Source organism: Lepidochelys kempii, chromosome 25 (assembly GCF_965140265.1).
Source record: "Lepidochelys kempii isolate rLepKem1 chromosome 25, rLepKem1.hap2, whole genome shotgun sequence".
In the NCBI taxonomy this organism is placed as follows: domain Eukaryota; kingdom Metazoa; phylum Chordata; order Testudines; family Cheloniidae; genus Lepidochelys; species Lepidochelys kempii.
Window position 1 is genome coordinate 4,218,315 of NC_133280.1, and position 18,409 is coordinate 4,236,723.

Sequence of the window (18,409 nt, forward strand, 5' to 3'; positions counted from 1 at the left end):
AAGAACTAAATAAATTCATGGAGAATTGGTCTACACTAGGACTTTAGGTCGAATTTAGCAGCGTTAAATCGATGTAAACCTGCACCCGTCCACATGATGAAGCCCTTTATTTCGACTTAAAGGGCTCTTAAAATCGATTTCCTTACTCCACCCCTGACAAGTGTATTAGCGCTTAAATCGGCCTTGCCGGCTCGAATTTGGGGTACTGTGGACACAATTCGACGGTACTGGCCTCCGGGAGCTATCCCAGAGTGCTCCATTGTGACCGCTCTGGACAGCACTCTCAACTCAGATGCACTGGCCAGGTAGACAGGAAAAGAACCGCAAACTTTTGAATCTCATTTCCTGTTTGGCCAGCGTGGCAAGCTGCAGGTGACCATGCAGAGCTCATCAGCAGAGGTGACCATGATGGAGTCCCAGAATCGCAAAAGAACTCCAGCATGGACCGAACGGGAGGTACGGGATCTGGTCGCTGTTTGGGGAGAGGAATCCGTGCTATCAGAACTCCATTCCAGTTTTCGAAATGCCAAAACCTTTGTCAAAATCTCCCAGGGCATGAAGGACAGAGGCCATAACAGGGACCTGAAGCAGTGCCACGTGAAACTTAAGGAGCTGAGGCAAGCCTACCAGAAAACCAGAGAGGCGAACAGCCGCTCCAGGTCAAAGCCCCAAACATGCCACTTCTATGATGAGCTGCATGCCATTTTAGGGGGTTCAGCCACCACTACCCCTGCCATGTTGTTTGACTCCTTCAATGGAGATGGAGGCAACACGGAAGCAGGTTTTGGGGACGAAGAAGATGAGGATGATGATGATGAGGTTGTACATAGCTCACAGCAAGCAAGCGGAGAAACCGGTTTTCCCGACAGCCAGGAACTGTTTCTCACCCTGGACCTGGAGCCAGTACCCCCTGAACCCACCCAAGGCTGCTTCCTGGACCCGGCAGGCGGAGATGGGACCTCCGGTGAGTGTACCTTTTAAAATACTATACATGGTTTAAAAGCAAGCATGTGAAAGGATTACTTTGCCCTGGCATTCACGGCTCTCCTGGATGGACTCCCAAAGCCTTTGCAAAAGGTTTCTGGGGAGGGCAGCCTTATTGCGTCCTTCATGGTAGGACACTTTACCACTCCAGGCCAGTAACACATACTCGGGAATCATTGTACAACAAAGCATTGCAGTGTATGTTTGCTGGCATTCAAACAACATCCGTTCTTTATCTCTCTGTGTTATCCTCAGGAGAGTGAGATATAATTCATGGTCACCTGCTTGAAATAGAGTGCTTTTCTTCAGGGGACACTCAGAGGTTCCTGCTGGGCTGTTTGCCTGTGGCTAAACAGAAGTGTTCCCCACTGTTAGCCACAGGAAGGGGGGAGGGTTGAGGGGGTAGTCACGCGGTGGGGGGAGGCAAAATGCGACCTTGTACCGAAAGCACATGTGCTATGTATGTAATGTTAACAGCAAGGTTTACCCTGAAAGAGTGTAGCCACTGTTTTATAAAATGTGTCTTTTTAAATACCGCTGTCCCTTTTTTTTTCTCCACCAGCTGCATGTGTTTCAATGATCACAGGATCTTCTCCTTCCCAGAGGCTAGTGAAGATTAGAAAGAAAAAAAAACGCACTCGAGAAGAAATGTTCTCCGAGCTCATGCTGTCCTCCCACACTGACAGAGCACAGATGAATGCGTGGAGGCAAAGAATGTCAGAGTGCAGGAAAGCACAAAATGACTGAGAGGAGAGGTGGTGGGCTGAAGAGAGTAAGTGGCGGGATGAAGAGAGTAAGTGGCGGGCTGAAGACAGGGCTGAAGCTCAAATGTGGTGGCAGCATGATGAGAGGAGGCAGGATTCAATGTTGAGGCTGCTGGAGGACCAAACCAGTATGCTCCAGTGTATGGTTGAGCTGCAGCAAAGGCAGCTGGAGCACAGACTGCCACTGCTGCCCCTCTGTAACCAACCGCCCTCCTCCCCAAGTTCCATAGCCTCCACACCCAGACGCCCAAGAACGTGGTGGGGGGGCCACCGGCCAACCAGCCACTCCGCCACAGAGGATTGCCGAAAAAAATGAAGGCTGGCATTCAATAAATTTTAAAGTTGTAAACTTTTAAAGTGCTGTGTGGGATTTTCCTTCCCTCCTCCACCACCCCTCCTGGGCTACCTTGGTAGTCATCCCCCTATTTGTGTGATGAATGAATAAAGAATGCATGAATGTGAAGCAACAATGACTTTATTGCCTCTGCAAGCGGTGATCGAAGGGAGGAGGGGAGGGTGGTTAGCTTACAGGGAAGTAGAGTGAACCAAGGGGCGGGAGGTTTCATCAAGGAGAAACAAACAGAACTTTCACACCGTAGCCTGGCCAGTCATGAAACTGGTTTTCAAAGCTTCTCTGATGCGTACTGCTCCTTCCTGTGCTCTTCTAACCGCCCTGGTGTCTGGCTGCGCGTAACCAGCAGCCAGGCGATTTGCCTCAACCTCCCACCCTGCCATAAACGTCTCCCCCTTATTCTCACAGATATTGTGGAGCACACAGCAAGCAGTAATAACAGTGGGAATATTAGTTTCGCTGAGGTCTAAGCGAGTCAGTAAACTGCGCCAGCGCGCCTTTAAACGTCCAAATGCACATTCTACCACCATTCTGCACTTGCTCAGCCTGTAGTTGAACAGCTCCTGACCACTGTCCAGGCTGCCTGTGTACGGCTTCATGAGCCATGGCATTAAGGGGTAGGCTGGGTCCCCAAGGATAACTATGGGCATTTCAACATTCCCAACAGTTATTTTCTGGTCTGGGAATAAAGTCCCTTCCTGCAGCTTTTGAAACAGACCAGAGTTCCTGAAGATGCGAGCGTCATGTACCTTTCCCGGCCATCCCACATTGATGTTGGTGAAACGTCCCTTGTGATCCACCAGAGCTTGCAGCACTATCGAAAAGTACCCCTTGCAGTTTATGTACTCGGCGGCTTGGTGCTCCGGTGCCAAGATAGGGATATGAGTTCCGTCTATGGCCCCACCACAGTTAGGGAATCCCATTGCAGCAAAGCCATCCACTATGACCTGCACATTTCCCAGGGTCACTACCCTTGATATCAGCAGATCTTTGATTGCGTGGGCTACTTGCATCACAGCAGCCCCAACAGTAGATTTGCCCACTCCAAATTGATTCCCAACTGACTGGTAGCTGTCTGGCGTTGCAAGCTTCCACAGGGCTATCGCCACTCGCTTCTCAACCGTGAGGGCTGCTCTCATCTTGGTATTCATGCGCTTCAGGGCAGGGGAAAGCAAGTCACAAAGTTCCATGAAAGTGCCCTTATGCATGCGAAAGTTTCGCAGCCACTGGGAATCGTCCCAGACCTGCAACACTATGCGGTCCCACCAGTCTGTGCTTGTTTCCCGAGTCCAGAATCGGCGTTCCACGACATGAACCTGCCCCATTAGCACCATGATGCATGCATTGGCAGGGCCCATGCTTTCAGAGAAATCTGTGTCCATGTCCTGATCACTCACGTGACCGCGCTGACGTCACCTCCTCGCCCAGTATCGCTTTGCCAGGTTCTGGTGCTGCATATACTGCTGGATAATGCGTGAGGTGTTTAATGTGCTCCTAATTGCCAAAGTGAGCTGAGCGGCCTCCATGCTTGCCTTGGTATGGCGTCCGAACAGAAAAAAGGCGCGGAATGATTGTCTGCCGTTGCTCTGACAGAGGGAGGGGCGACTGACGACATGGCTTACAGGGTTGGCTTCAGGGAGCTAAAATCAACAAAGGGGGTGGCTTTACATCAAGGAGTATTTCAGGCAGGACTTCACGGAGGGTTCCAATAAGAAATGGTGCACCTAAGTTATTGCTCTTATTGGAACAAGGAGGTTAGTCTGGCCTCTGATTGATACATGGCTAGATTTACCTCGCTGCACCTTCTCTGTGAGTGACTGCAGTGTGACCTAGAGGAATGAGTCCCCTAGACAGGGGAGGAGGCAAATGAGTACCAAACAAATCTGGTCTATTTCTTGTTTTGATCCACTCCATCTATCTTTTACATCTTTGGCTGGCAGCAGACGGTGCAGAAGGACTGCATGCCATCCACATCTCATGGTTGCTCGGCAGAAAATGGTGCAATAGGACTGCTAGCCGTCCGTATCGCCTGCCTGCTCACCATACGACGGTTCAATAGGACTGACTGCAGGACTAAAGAGAATGACCTGGTCAAGTCACTCCAAATTTAGTCCCTGTGCCCATGTCTGCCCAGGCGCTCGTGGCCGACGTGGCCAGGAGCACCTCGGACATGACGATGACGGCTACCAGTCGTACTGTACCGTCTGCTGCCACAAGGCAAGGGGTTGCTGCTACTGTGTAGCAATGCAGTACCACGTCTGCCAGCACCCAGGAGACATACGGTGACGGTTACCTGAGCGGGCTCCATGCTTGCCGTGGTATGGCGTCTGCACAGGTAACTCAGGAAAAAAGGTGCAAAATGATTGTCTGCCCTTGCTTTCACGGAGGGAGGGAGGGAACGGGGGCCTGACGATATGTACCCAGAACCACCCGCGACAATGTTTTAGCCCCATCAGGCATTGGGATCTCAACCAGAATTCCAATGGGCAGAGGAGACTGCGGGAACTGTGGGATAGCGACCCACAGTGCAACGCTCCGGAAGTCGACTCTAGCCTCCGTACTGTGGAAGCGCTCCGCCGAGTTAATGCACTTAAAGCATTTTCTGGGGGGGGGGACACACTCGAATATATAAAACCGATTTCTAAAAAAACAACTTCTATAAATTCGACCTTATTCCATAGTGTAGACATACCCTAAGTCCATCAATGGCTATTGCCCAGGATGGGCAGAGAAGGTGTCCCTAGCCTCTGTTCACCGGAAGCTGGGAATGGGCGACAGGGGATGGATCAGTTGATGATTGCCTGTTCTGTTCATTCCCTCTGGGGCACCTGGCACTGGCCACTGTCGGAAGACAGGAGACTGGGCTAGATGGATCTTTGGTCTGACCCAGTCTGGCCGTTCTGATGATCTTATGACAGGTCAGAGGGGGTGAGGCTAAATTGTGGAAGCTTTGTAAGTAATAACAAGAAGTTTGTGTTGGAAGAGGGGGGGACAGGGTGTGGTGACCTGTTTACAGGACTTGTTGCAGCAAGAAGCTTCCATGCTGTCCGGCCTGAGAAGGGGAAACCGACTTTAGGAGTGGCAAAGAAGCTGTGGATAGTTTAACCTCAAGACTTCTGCATGGCAGGGGTGTTTAAAAACAAGGATCGACCATGGCAACTAGGTAAAAATACCCTCCTCTTCCTCCCCTCCCCCAGCCCCTTCTCAGGGCTCCTCCATGCTCACAGGGCTTGTTTACTGGTGCGGCTGCACCCCTGTAGTGCTTAGCGAAGATTTCACCTCTGCTGATGGGAGAGCTTCGTCCACGGGCGGGGGCAGCTGTGCCCGGTGGGGGAAGCCCCCCCAAGGGCAGAGCGCTGTCTACACCAAGGCCCTGGCCCATCACCTCCCGCTTCATAGAATCTCAGGGTTGGAAGGGACCTCAGGAGGTCATCTAGTCCAACCCCCTGCTCAAAGCAGGGCCAGTCCCCAATTCTTGGCCCAGATCCCTAAATGGCCCCCTCAAGGATTGAACTCACAACCCTGGGTTTAGGAGGCCAATGCTCAAACCACTGAGCGATCCCTCCCCTTGGCTCCTGCCCCAGGGAGCCGGAGGCCCCTTGTGCGCGGGGTGGGGCGGGTCGGCGTCGAGCCCAGCACTCGCTGCTGCAGCCTGTGGCCCTGGCGGGGGCCCAACCCCCGCAAGTGTTCCTGGCGCCTGCCCCTTTAAGGGCTGGTCCCGCCCCTCATCGCCGTGACGCACTGGATGCTCCCGCTCAGGGCTTTCATCCCTGCGAGGCCGCCGGCGCTTATGGTTGCCCTAGTAGGTGCCTGTCGGGAGAGCCCAGCAGTAGGGGTCGGAGCTGCTGCTGCTGCCGCCTCGGCCTCGCCGCTCTGTATCGCTGAGGCTCGGGGACGGGGGGCGGCTGGGCGTGGGAGCCGGCGGCCGGGACCGCTGGGGAAAGGCCCGCTCCAGTCAGGCGCTGGGAGGCGCCTGGGAATGCGCCGCTGGGGAGAGAGGCCCCCGTTGGCCCGGAAGCGGCCGCGCGGCGGAGAGCAGCGGCGCGCTGATGGGGTCCGGGTCGCGGAGCCCCGCGGGGCGCTCGCGGCACCGGAGCCGCAGGGAGGCGGGCGGGTCCCGGGAGAGGAGGCGCCGCCGGTCCCGCTCCGGCGCCAGCGGCGCCAGCAGCGGTGGAGGCGGCCGGGCTCGGGGTCGCGAGACGCGGCGGCGCAGGAAGCCGGGCTCGGGGTGAGGCGCCGCCCCGGACGCGGGGGAGGGGGGTCGGGACAGCCCCAGCCCGGGGGTCTCTGGCCTGGGGCGCGTCGCTTCGCGCCCAGCTCCCGGGTCCGGGCCCCGCTCCAAAGCGCCAGCGCCTCCCCCGTCCCGGGGCAGTCCGAGCCCCTTTGTGCCCAGCCTCGCGTGTGAGGGCTCTGAGAAATCACAGCCCCAGCCCGCCGCCTTCTCCTGGGTCACCCCTGGAGGCCTGAGTCTCGTACGTGCGCTGGCTGGCTGGCTGTGGCTTCATCCCCAATGCAAGCTGCGAGCTGGCAGCAGGAGAGGCGGCCTGACTGCGAGGCACCAGCCCAGGGCCGAAAGTCACGAGAGCCGGGTTCTTTCCCTGGCTCTGCCATTGACTCGCTGCGTGGCTCTAGGGAGCCCGCTTTACCTCTGCCGGGGAAACGTGGCGCGCGCTTACCCATCTCAGGGCTGTTGTGAGGATGAGAGAATGAACGAACGTTTGCACGGCTAGATGGGCAGGGTGCTGTGTCAGCCCTGTGCTGCTATGCAGCCTTTCTCTGAGGTGGTAGCTATCACTAGAGTGTCGTTGTTTTTTTGTTTTTTTTCTAGCTCTGACTCTGATGAGAGGCAGAGATGGGGAAAGAAGAAAAGCAAAAGCAGGGACCGGCACCGCAAAAGCCAGAAGAAACGCCGCTCTCGGTCACGGGATCACTTCTCTAGCTCAGACTCTGAGGCAGAGAGAGAGAAAAAAAGAGGCCGCAGCAGAGAGAGGAGAAGAAAGCGATCCCATTCCAGGTCTTCTGTGTCCTCCGTCACATCTCCCTCTCCTTCACGTTCCCACAGCTCCAGGGAGGAGCTGGGGCAACAGCTGAGCCTTCAGGAGCGACTCAGGCTAAAAGAGGAGAAGAAGAAGCAGGCTGAGATGATGAAGGCGTTGGAAACACCAGAGGAGAAGAGGGCTAGGCGGCTGGCGAAGAAGGAAGCCAAGGAGAGGAAAAAGCGTGAGAAGATGGGCTGGGGGGAGGAATACATGGGCTACACCAACACTGATAACCCCTTTGGGGACAACAATCTGCTAGGCACCTTCATCTGGAGCAAGGTGAGGCCTCTCTCCACCTCAGCTGGCAGTGAGGTGGGGGGATAAATGAGGTCTTCCCTCCCCCAAGCATCCCAATTCTTGAGATAATCAGGGCCGTGCTGCTCCCCATGGTAGAGCTTCCCCCGTGGACCCTCAGTCTGTTCAGCATTGCACGTACTGGCTGAGCTGCTGCGGAGAGGGCCAAGGGGTGATGGTGCAGGGTCAGGGATGATGAGGTGCAGGGAGGTACGCGTTTGCCTGGAGTGAGTTGGGGAGGAATTGGAAAATGCTAGGAACAGCAAAGCAAAAGTGAGGGTGAAACCTGCACTGAGGACATGCTGGAGAGGCACCCACTTGTTTTGAGCAATTCTCTTAAAGATCCAGTGCAGTTTTATTCAGCCTGCCACTGAAAACCTATGCATTACATAGAACTTAATTTAAATGGGATGGTGGGTTCTTGTGTATCCACATTGAGGCTGCCCCAGCTAAATTCCTGGGGACCACTGGCTGAGTTTTAGTTCCACAGCATCATCTGCGGTGAGGTGGAGTGTGTGGATGGTATGTACTTAGCACCCTGCAGAGGGTTTGTGTTGGGGACTTCCTGCCACTTCACAAATGACAACTGAGAGGCCTGTTGGGGGCCTAATTCCTCTTGGTGTGTGATTGATTATAGGCCCTGGAGAAGAAAGGGATCGGTCACCTGGAGGAGAAAGAACTGAAGGAAAGAAACAAACGAATCCAGGAAGACAACCGCCTGGAGCTGCAGAAGGTGAACGCCAATAGACCTTCTCTGCCTGTGATCTGCAGCGGAGCTTAATGCGGGCGAGGGCACTGACCCCAATATAAGTCACTTGGTTACTGGTGGCTGTCTTATTCCCCCCTGCCTCCACCAAGTCTAACACTCCCATCTTTGGCATGTGTGGTGACAGGGATGTGGTGGTCCAAACAGGTTCTTGTCTCTGCACAGAGATGGTGTCCTATTCTCAATACTGAATCCTCAGAATGAGCTGGTCCGTGGTCTCTTTAATGACACGCTATTAAACCAATAGAGATCTCAGTGCCCCCCAGCCAGCAGGGCCAGTCGTGGGGAATGGGGCAGTTTTGCACTGGGTTGGATTTGAAGATAGCATCCATTAGTTCACATGCTGGGACCGGCTGACCCTTTGGGGAATGGATGGTGCCCCAGGCTCTGCACTGCAACAGTTTTCCCTCTCTCTGAGACAGGTGAAGCAGCTGCGCTTGGAACGGGAGCGAGAAAAGGCAATGCGCGAGCAGGAGCTGGAGATGCTGCAGCGGGAGAAGGAGGCGGAGCACTTCAAAACCTGGGAGGAGCAAGAGGACAACTTCCACCTCCACCAGGCTAAGCTGCGGTAGGTGGGCACCAGCGACTTGTCTCAGGCCTGTGTGCTGGGGGCAGGCACGGTCTGAGACCTGGTAGCCAGAGCTCAGCGTGTTCTCTTGTTACCTGCAGATCAAAAATCCGGATCCGGGATGGCCGTGCCAAACCCATCGACTTGCTGGCCAAGTACATCAGTGCAGAGGATGATGACCTGGCGGTGGAAATGCATGAGCCATACACATTCCTGAATGGCCTGACGGTCTCCGACATGGAGGATCTGCTGGAGGATATCCAGGTACCTCTCCCCAGTACTGCTGCTTCCAGGCCTCCATTCTCTAGCTGGGGAGATTAGGTGCTGTCCGACCTTCCTTCCTGTCCTTTGCACGCTGTCCCTGTGCCCCACCTCTGGTGCTCATCAGCCCTGCCTCCAGTGCTCACTGGAATAGCAACATCTGCAGCTGCAAATGGCCTGATTCAAATAGCAGCACCAGGCCAGGCTTCGCATCTGACTTCATATGGCTCTTTGTTTCAGGTTTATATGGAACTGGAGCAGGGCAAGAATGTGGATTTCTGGAGGGACATGACCATTATCACTGAGGACGAGATAGCCAAACTCCGTAAACTAGAGGCTTCTGGGAAAGGCCCAGGTAAGGGGGAGAAGAATGCTGGCTGTTGGCACCTGCATTGCTTATGCACAGCAGTGCAGGTGAGAGAGGGTGATAGAGGGGAACATGGCCTAGTAGTTAGAGTAGAGGCCTGTGCTTTTGCTCTGCCCCATCTCACTCTCTGACCTTCGTCAAATTGCTTCTCCCCTCTGAGCTGTTGTCACTGACGCGGTGACGTCCCTGCTGTGAGGTCTGCACTGTCTGTATAGTGCCAAGCAGGCTCGAGGGTGCTGTAAAATAATCACAGAGCTACATGAAACCGTGGTTCTGGCGTGTGGGCGATTCCCGGGCCTGGAACTCTCGGTTGCCTGGCTCTAGTAAAGAGCCCTCAGCTGTCCCGGATTGCAGGTGCAGGCTGAGCCTGGAGGCTCTAACCAAGCCAAGTGAATTCCCTTGCCTTTGTATAGAGAACTCAGTAACGTGTACAGTTGCTTGTCTGCCCAGTGGTGATGTCAGCTCTGGCAGGTAAAATCCTGAGTCTCATGATTGCGGCTCCCCAGCCTTGCTTCTGTGGTCTGTATCAAAGAGCTTTGCTCGCTGGCAGTTGCAATTTCTGTTGCTGCTGCCAGGGAGTGCCCATGTGCAGTTATTGCTCTTCCTGTTTGAGCTAAGTGGAATTGAGGCCCCATGGCTCCGTCCTGCCTGCGAAGAGATGGGGCCCGGAGGTCGCTGCAGAACCACTGGCACAGTGAGCGACAGCTTCCCACGCTCAGAGCACGATCCTGTCACCTGAACCCAAGCTTGTGCCAAAGCTCCTGGGTTAGGAACTCTCTGCCAAGAGCCTGGTAAAAGACTGGGTGTGGCATGTGCATCGTAGCCCAGGCCCCCCATCCTGAATGGTGCTTGGTACTCAATGCACATCAAAGGGAGGGAGGTTTAGGTTGGATATTAGGAGAAACTTTAGCTAGGAGGGTGGTGAAGCACTGGGATGGGTTACCCAGGGAGGTGGTGGAATCTCCTTCCTTTGAAGTTTTTATGGTCAGGCTTGACAAAGCTCTGGCTGGGATGATTTAGTTGGGGTAGGTCCTGCTTTGAGCAGGGGGTTGGACTAGATGACCTCGTGAGGTCCCTTCCAACTCTAATATTCTCTGAATCGAGGGCACTCTGTGCTTGGCGGGTTTGGGCCCTGCCAAATGACCCTGTTCAAATGGCCTTCAGTCTGTAACTGGTGGGCTCTGGCTGGACGGAAAGTGCTGGGATTAGCCAAGCAATACCTAACATCTGGGCAGGGAGAATCCAGCAGGGGTTCAGTGGGGTTCGTGCACCAGGCAGTGAGGTGCACTGATGGAGTGTCCGATTTTGGAGGGTGGCCCAGTGCAGGCCTAGACTCTGCATTGTGGCTCAGTAACTGGTGGGTCATTCTCCCCCTTAGCGCCCATTGAGACTAACTCGTGTTAACCCTCATTTGTCTTGCGACAGGAGAGCGCCGAGAAGGAGTCAATGCCTCCGTTAGCTTGGACGTGCAGTCAGTGTTCAAGGGGAAGACATACAACCAGCTGCAAGTGATCTTCCAAGGGATCGAGGGCAAGATCCGAGCCGGGGGGCCCAACCTGGACATCGGTTACTGGGAGAGTTTGCTGCAGCAGCTTAAAGCGTATATGGCCCGGGCCAGGTGAGCAGGAGGGGGAACATATCCCGTCAGGGCTGCACCCTCAAGGTGGGGTATCAACACCTGCCTGCAGTGGGTGGTATTGGGGAATTGTGGCACAGATCACGGGAGTGGGAGGTGTGCCAAGATGCCAAGCTGGACGTGGGCATTTTAGTCCCCTCCCAGCTGGTTATGGGTTGCTTCCCTTCTGGGGTTGAGGGGAAGGAGAGTGCCTAATGTCTCCTTTAGCCTCGGTGACTGGTTCAGATGCTGCACAGGACAAAGGCTAATATGGAGTCCGCTCTTCTTTCGTCGCCCCCCACAATGACTGGGGCTCAAGCTGTCTGATCACGAACCATCAGATTGCAGGAGTCAGCTGCGTGCCCACCATGGACCCTGTCTGTGTAGGTCTCGCTGGGAGCATTGCTGAAACCTTCGGGGCAGGACTCTGGGCGCTGAGCCCATGTTTCGCACCTTGTTCTGGTGTTGTGTGAGTGAAACATAGTGAGTTTCTGCTGGATGCCCAGGGGATCCCAGCCCGGAGGGCTCAGGGGAAGGCTGTGCTGGGGGCCTCACCCTTTTGCTCTCGTCACTTCTTTGCAGGCTTCGGGAGCGGCACCAGGACGTGCTGCGCCAGAAGCTGTACAAGCTGAAGCAGGAGCAGGGAGTGGAGAGTGAGCCTCTTTTCCCCATCCTGAAGAAGGAGCCGTCTTCTCCCAGCAACAGGTACACAGGGTGGGCAGGTTTCAGAGTAACAGCCGTGTTAGTCTGTAGCCGCAAAAAGAAAAGGAGGACTTGTGGCACCTTAGAGACTAACCAATTTATTTGAGCATGAGCTTTCGTGAGCTACAGCTCACTTCATCGGATGCATACCGTGGAAACTGCAGCAGACATGCACAGGACAGTGGGGTGGGAGGGGGTATTGTTTCATGGTCTCTGTGTGTATATAATGTCTTCTGCAGTTTCCACGGTATGCATCCGACAGGGTGGGCAATTTCCTTCTGCTGCCAGAAGCTAAGCAGGGTTATTTAGCTCCGACCCCCGAGAGTACTCCCTCTGCTGAGCATCCCCCAAGGCCTAGTGGTGGCTGAACAGCACAGCCCAGCAGGTAGTGCACAGGAATCTGGGGTTCAGTTCCAGGTTTTGCTGCTGCCTCGCTGTGACTTGGCTGAAGTCACTTCCCCTTGCTGCCCTCGGCTTCCCCATCTGCACAGCAGGGCTAACCAAGTGAAGCCTCCTTCCTAAAGTGCCTTGAGATCTGTGGATGAAGGGCAAAGGGTTGCTGGCGTGTCCCATGGACAAGGTTTGCAATGAGGTTTTTAGTAACAGTTGGATTCCCAAACCTCTCTAAAATCCACCTGTGAAGTTGGGTTGACTATTGAGCTGCCGTGTCGGGCTTGGGGGAGTTGATTGGACTGAGAAGTTCCCAAGAGCCAGCTCCCAAGCAATGGGAAGGTCGGCTGGCTTCGAGCATTGTTGTGCACACAGATAGGAAGCGTAGGTATGGGCAGGTTTCATGTGACCCCCTCCATCTCTGGGCTTACCTCTCCTCGTTTCCACCTAGCCTCTGTGATTGAAGAGGAGTAACGGCACCTGAGGGGGTTCCCTCCAGTCGAGTTCCTGCCGTTTTAGGCAAATATTCCCCCCCATTGACCCCCAGACGATGGATCCATCAAGGTGCCACCATCCTTCCAGAGGCCAGCATCAGTGCCTTGTCACGAGCACTGCAGGGTGGATTCTTCCCTTCTGGGGCATGTATCATCCACCCTCCCTCAGCAGCCTTGCACCAGCCCTGGACAACAGAATGCCCCGTTCTGAGTGTAGTGTTTTGGGGGTGTTCACATCAACAGCCCATCCCCATGCCCCCGCCTGCCAGAAGTCCTCTCTCCTGGGAGGAAGGGCAGGGTGGGGTTGCCCTGGAGCAGGAGTAGCCCGCGGAAGGTTCATGTTTGTGAGGCAGCTTCACTGTGTTTGGCCTCTGTAGGCTGCAAAAGCTGGACGGTGCCAGGACGGCACAGGTAGGACGAGTGTCTGCAGAAGAGGCATGGTGGATTCACCCTGCAGAAGGCAATGCCCTGTGGGAGCACAGACACCCGCAGGCGTTAGAGCTGTCCTCACTGTCCTTCCACGCTGCCTGAGCCTGCCCTGTGTGACCTGTCCGTCCAGGTTCTCACCCGGCCCCCAGCGCCGTAACCTCTCTCCCCTCTGCCTTGCAGGCCGGACCCAGAGGAGAGCGCTCCAGCGCACCCTGGCCCCTCCACAGCGGGAGCCTCCTCGGAGGGGGGTGGAGAGGCAGAGGCCAAGGGCGAGGGGGAAGGGGAAGCAGTGCTGATGGAGGAGGACCTGATTCAGCAGAGCCTGGATGACTACGACGCCGGGAGGTACAGCCCCAGGCTGCTGAACTCCCACGAGCTGCCCTGCGACGCCCATGTGCTAGAGGCTGAGGAGGATCTCCAGCGGCTGCTGCTCTTGAGACAACAGCTCCAGGCCACAGGTACAGCTGCTGGATGGCTTGGGTGCCCCATGGCCTGGGTGTGCTCGTCTTCTCAGGGTCTCTGTGTCACTGAGAGGTGCTGGCTGGCAAGTTCATTAAGGCACTGCCTATGTCCAGATTTCAGGGCCTTCCCCACTGGGCGCAAGGCCTGGGTCTCTAAGATAACAGCAGTTCGCATGGGGGCTGCAGAGCAGCTCCCTGGGGAAGGCCTAGCAGCTTCCTTGCTGGGGACCGACTCGGCAAAGCCCTGGGGAGTCTGTGCCTGCCTCAGGGTGTGTGGGATGAGGGGCTGGAGGAGCTTGAGCAGACCTGGGACCCACTAACCTGGGGTTTGGGTATCAAGCAGCCAGCCCATTCCCTTGGAGCCCAAGCCGGAGCCCTCTGCTCTCCCCTGTTCTCAGCAGCCTCCAGCGTGGCCACTTGCATTGTAACCAATTGAAGGGGCTCCTCCCTTCCCTCCTTAGTATGCCACAGACCAGCCCCCAGCGCAAGCCTCGGGCTGCTGGGGGTGGAGCCGTCAGGCCTCAAGTCCCCCTTCCCAGATTGGGTCCTGTTGGGGTAGATCCAGTGGTGTTGCCTCATCCTGGGCTGCCCTGGGAGGGTGCCAGGCCTGCGCCCCCGGAGTAGCCGTGCTACAGGCCCTGCCCCCCAGGCTTCCCTCTAACCAACCCCCTGCCCCTTCTCCACAGGAGATGCTAGCGAGAGCGCCGAGGACATTTTCTTCCGCAGGGCCAAGGAGGGCATGGGAGCCGACGAGGCCCAGTTCAGTGTGGAGATGCCCCTGACGGGCAAGGCCTACCTATGGGCTGACAAGTACCGACCCCGGAAGCCCCGCTTCTTCAACCGGGTCCACACAGGCTTTGAGTGGAACAAGTACAACCAGACGCACTACGACTTCGACAACCCGCCACCCAAGATCGTGCAGGGCTACAAGTTCAACATCTTCTACCCCGACCTGATTGACAAGCGCTCCACGCCTGAGTACTTCCTGGAGGCTTGCCAGGACAACAAGGACTTCGCCATCCTGCGCTTCCACGCTGGCCCGCCCTATGAGGACATCGCCTTCAAGATTGTCAACCGCGAGTGGGAGTACTCGCACCGCCATGGCTTCCGCTGCCAGTTCGCCAATGGCATCTTCCAGCTCTGGTTCCACTTCAAGCGGTACCGTTACCGCAGGTGAGGGCGTCGGCCTTCCACCCGTTGACTCTGGGCTGCCTCCGTTTTGGAGGGTCCCTTTGCGTCATTGCCGGACCCGTGGGCGAGCTCTTTCACCTTCTGCATACGCAGCCCCTGCTCTGTACTGTAGGGGCATTCCCTGCCAGTGGGCCCTCTGGCGCACTCTGTATATTGCTTCGTGTCGGGCGGGGAGGAGGGCAGAGAGGGGGCTCTCCTCTCCTCGTGTTTTTAATGGGCTCTGGTAGGGGATCCTGGGATGGGTGTGGTGCGACTCACCCAGCAAAATAAACCTCGATTCTCTAAACCTGGCGCTCCGTGAGCAAGAGCCCCGCATGGCCTCTGGCCCGCAAGGGGCCAGGAGAGCCCCGAGGCAGTGCTATCCTCCTCCTGCCATCTGCAAAGCAGCTGCTAGAGGGTGGCCAGCACTCATGCTTAACTGTGTCTTCAGTTCGACCAGTCGCTCCCTGGAAAAGCCGTCTGCTCCCATGGGAGCTCCCCTCCTCTCCCCTGTCCATCCTTGCTCTGGGAAGCTAGAATCCCAGGGCGCCGCCCATAGCCATCAGCCCATCCCAGATAACCACAGACGCTGAGCTGCCACCAGCCGCTCCTGGGAACCCCCGCGCCCCCCCGGTGCACTAGTGTGGAAGTGGAAGTGTGCGTGCACAAGCAGAGGGATGTGGCATGAGGTAAAACCACTGTGCCAGACCTGCCCCCTTCCCCTCGCTGCTGGGACGATTCCCAACCTTGGGGGCCAGTGAGAGCGTAGCGGGGCTGAAGGTGTCAGTTGGTGTCTCGGGGGAGGGGATGGTGAGCAGCCAGCACGGTGCTGCAAGCTTCCAGCGACTGCTGCTCGGCAAACAGGCCCCCGCGCTCCGTTCCCGGCTCAGCCCTCAGCTGGGGCCTTGCTTCTCCAGGGTCCGTTTGAGCCTCCCTGGCTCCCTATCAGTCATCTGAGCACCTGCTGCCCCAGTCTGACTGCATCAGTCCAGCCCCTTGCCATGCTCTGTGCCCCCCCCCCCCACTGTCACCTGATTGCCCCTTGCCATGCTCTGTACCCCCCCCACTGTCACCTGATTGTCCAGAGGGGTACAGAGGTGCAGAATAGAACCCAGGCGTCCTGCCTCCCAGCCTTCTTTACCCAAATTGCCCCATATGCTCACTAGTGGGCTGCCTTCAATGTGGGGCTATCCCCTGCTACCCCAGCGTGCCCTGCCAGGCCACTCTGCAAGCTCCTAACTCCCCTGTTGTAGGGAGCAAGGGTCACGCACTAGCAGCCAGCGGCCTGTGTCCTGACAGGCCTAGCACCGAGGAGCTGACTCTGTGTCCTCAGCTGACTGGGCCTTCCCCTGCTGATGGTTTCCAGGCCTGAGCAGCCCATGCCAGACTCCTCTCAATGGAGATGTTCCCCAGAAGTGGCCTCAACGCCCTTTCTTGTGGGGCCTTCAATGAGAGATCCTGCTTTGGGAGCTTGCCCTGGGATGCTTCCCTCCCTTCTCAGCTAGCCTAGATTCAATTCTCTGCTGGGAACCCAGCACCCTCTGCTCCTGCTGATACCACCTCTGCCCCTTTCCAGGACCCACACTGCCTTCCGGGGCTAAGATGAAAGTAGCTGAGGGCTGGTGTCTAGCTGGGAGGGTGAGCACGGGGTCAGGGGGCCGAGCACGGGGTCAGGGGGCCATGCAGGGAGGTTTTTACCCACCAACTGTTGCTCTGTTGCTGAACTTGGATCGAGCGCGCTGTCCGGTTCTACAGACGGTCACCTGGGCCACGTGCCTAGGACAGTCCTGGCCTGTCAGCAGCTGGCACCTCCCAAGCTGCCCCTCTCCAGCTGCATCTCCCCCTGCCACCCCCCTTTTTAAGCCAAGTGGAAGTCTCACGGGCTGGTCCTGACAGCTCCTTCTCCAGACCCATCTCGCCTTGGCTGAGGGCCCAGGGAGAGGGCGGCAAGGAGGGCCCAGAGCCTGCCCCCATCCAAGAAGGGCACACGCTCCCAGTGCCTGCCCCCAGGCCCCTCAGCTCTTCGAATTGCAGTTTCCTGGCCGTGAGCAGGAGGCAGCAAAGGCCGGGGAGCTGGAAACGCAGCTCAGCGTATTGAACCCTCTAGGTCACCAGGGTGCTGGAGCACGGGATGTGAGAAGCAGAAGCTTTTGTGCAAGCCCCAAGGCTGTTGTGGATACAGAAATAACAAGGCCAGTGCTCAGGTTTCAGAGTAGCAGCCGTGTTAGTCTGTATTCGCAAAAAGAAAAGGAGGACTTGTGGCACCTTAGAGACTAACCAATTTATTAGAGCATGAGCTTTCGTGAGCTACAGCTCACTTCCTCAGATGCATATCGTGGAAACTGCAGCAGGCTTTATATATACACAGAGAATATGAAACAATACCTATTCCCACCCCACTGTCCTGCTGGTAATAGCTTATCTAAAGTGATTTCCAGCACAAATCCAGGTTTTCTCACCCTCCACCCCCCCACACAAATTCACTCTCCTGCTGGTGATAGCCCATCCAAAGTGACAACTCTTTACACAATGTGCATGACAATCAAGCTGGGCTATTTCCTGCATAAATCCAGGTTCTCACATCCCCCCACCCCCATACACACACAAACTCACTCTCCTGCTGGTAATAGCTCATCCAAACTGACCACTCTTCAAGTTAAAATCCAAGTTAAACCAGAACATCTGGGGGGGGGGGGTAGGAAAAAACAAGAGGAAACAGGCTACCTTGCATAATGACTTAGCCACTCCCAGTCTCTATTTAAGCCTAAATTAATAGTATCCAATTTGCAAATGAATTCCAATTCAGCAGTTTCTCGCTGAAACAGACAGTGCTGTCTGCCGCCGCTTTCAGATTCCTCGTGGACCAGACCAGCCTGCAATCTGGCTGCCAATCCTCCCCAGCTCCCCTAAGAGTGTGAAGCGCATCCCTGGGGTTGTTTAATGGGGGCGGGGAACAGATGATCTCTTGGAGCTGCTAATGAGCACGAGGATTTAGGAGACAATAAACATGGGCTTGAGGGATTCCAGTTGGGAGCAAAGTCTGGCCCGCAGAGGAGCCTGCGCTTTTAAGCAGGAGAGCCTGTGGGCTGGGAGGTGCCAGTTGGGGGCCAGGATAGCATATGGGCTAGATATTGTATGTGTTGGACGTTAGTATTGGGCCAGGGCAACATATGGGCTGGAAGCTGGTATATGGGCCGCCAGCTAGTGTATGAGTGGGGATAGCATGTGGGAGGGGACAGCATATATACTGGGACGGTGTATGGGCTTGGAGACAGGCAAAGGCAGGACTTTCCTGGTTTGAACACAGCATTTGTCCTGGGAGCTCAGAGGTGATTTCGAACCATGCATCAGACCAGCACAGCCTCTCCTGGGGCCAGGGTTATACTGATCTACAGACGCCATATCCCAGTATAGCTCGTTCCCCTTCCTGTTCAGAGCCAGCTCTGTAGGCATAAGTCCTCTTTACACCAGGGTTGATGCATCCACGCTCTGGGTGGGCCGTGGTTAGAGTGAGACAATGTGTGTGTCAACAGGCCTGACTGGGCTGGGGGCAATCTAGGTCTGGTGGTTAGAGCAGGGGGCTGCGAGCCAGGACTCTGGGGTTCTCTCCCCAGCTGTGGGAGAGGAGTGGGGTCTGGTGGTTAAAGCAGGAGGTTAGGACTCCTGGGTTCTCTTTCCTATTGGGGAAGAGGAGCGTAGTCGGGGTGGGGGGGGAGGATGCTCTCAGGACTCCGGGGTTTAATTCGTACCACT

General features: G+C 56.1%; 2 protein-coding genes across 2 annotated transcripts; both read left to right on the top strand.

The window, feature by feature from the left end:
- The first annotated feature begins 248 nt into the window (after positions 1 to 248).
- Positions 249 to 2,195, top strand: LOC140903246 (zinc finger and SCAN domain-containing protein 29-like). The gene is made up of 2 exons (XM_073324219.1): positions 249 to 964; positions 1,547 to 2,195. Exons 1-2 carry the CDS (start codon positions 379 to 381, stop codon positions 1,729 to 1,731), a joined length of 771 nt encoding a protein of 256 aa, XP_073180320.1. The 5' UTR covers positions 249 to 378; the 3' UTR covers positions 1,732 to 2,195.
- A 3,695-nt stretch (positions 2,196 to 5,890) lies between these two features.
- On the top strand, positions 5,891 to 14,963 carry CACTIN (cactin, spliceosome C complex subunit). Its single transcript, XM_073323779.1, is given in 11 exon segments — positions 5,891 to 5,995; positions 5,997 to 6,328; positions 6,929 to 7,418; positions 8,071 to 8,166; positions 8,622 to 8,767; positions 8,869 to 9,031; positions 9,269 to 9,383; positions 10,821 to 11,013; positions 11,593 to 11,715; positions 13,206 to 13,483; positions 14,173 to 14,963. Coding segments are annotated over 11 exon segments (2,532 nt in total). The 3' UTR covers positions 14,664 to 14,963.
- Positions 14,964 to 18,409: the final 3,446 nt, after the last annotated feature.

What these genes read in the sequence shown, in the direction of transcription:
- LOC140903246 (XM_073324219.1), top strand. Translation starts at nt 379, where the DNA reads ATGCAGAGCTCATCAGCAGAGGTGACCATGATGGAGTCCCAGAATCGC. An exon ending in AGGCGGAGATGGGACCTCCG is followed by an intron (nt 965 to 1,546) that starts GTGAGTGTACCT and finishes TTTCTCCACCAG; the next exon opens with CTGCATGTGTTTCAATGATC.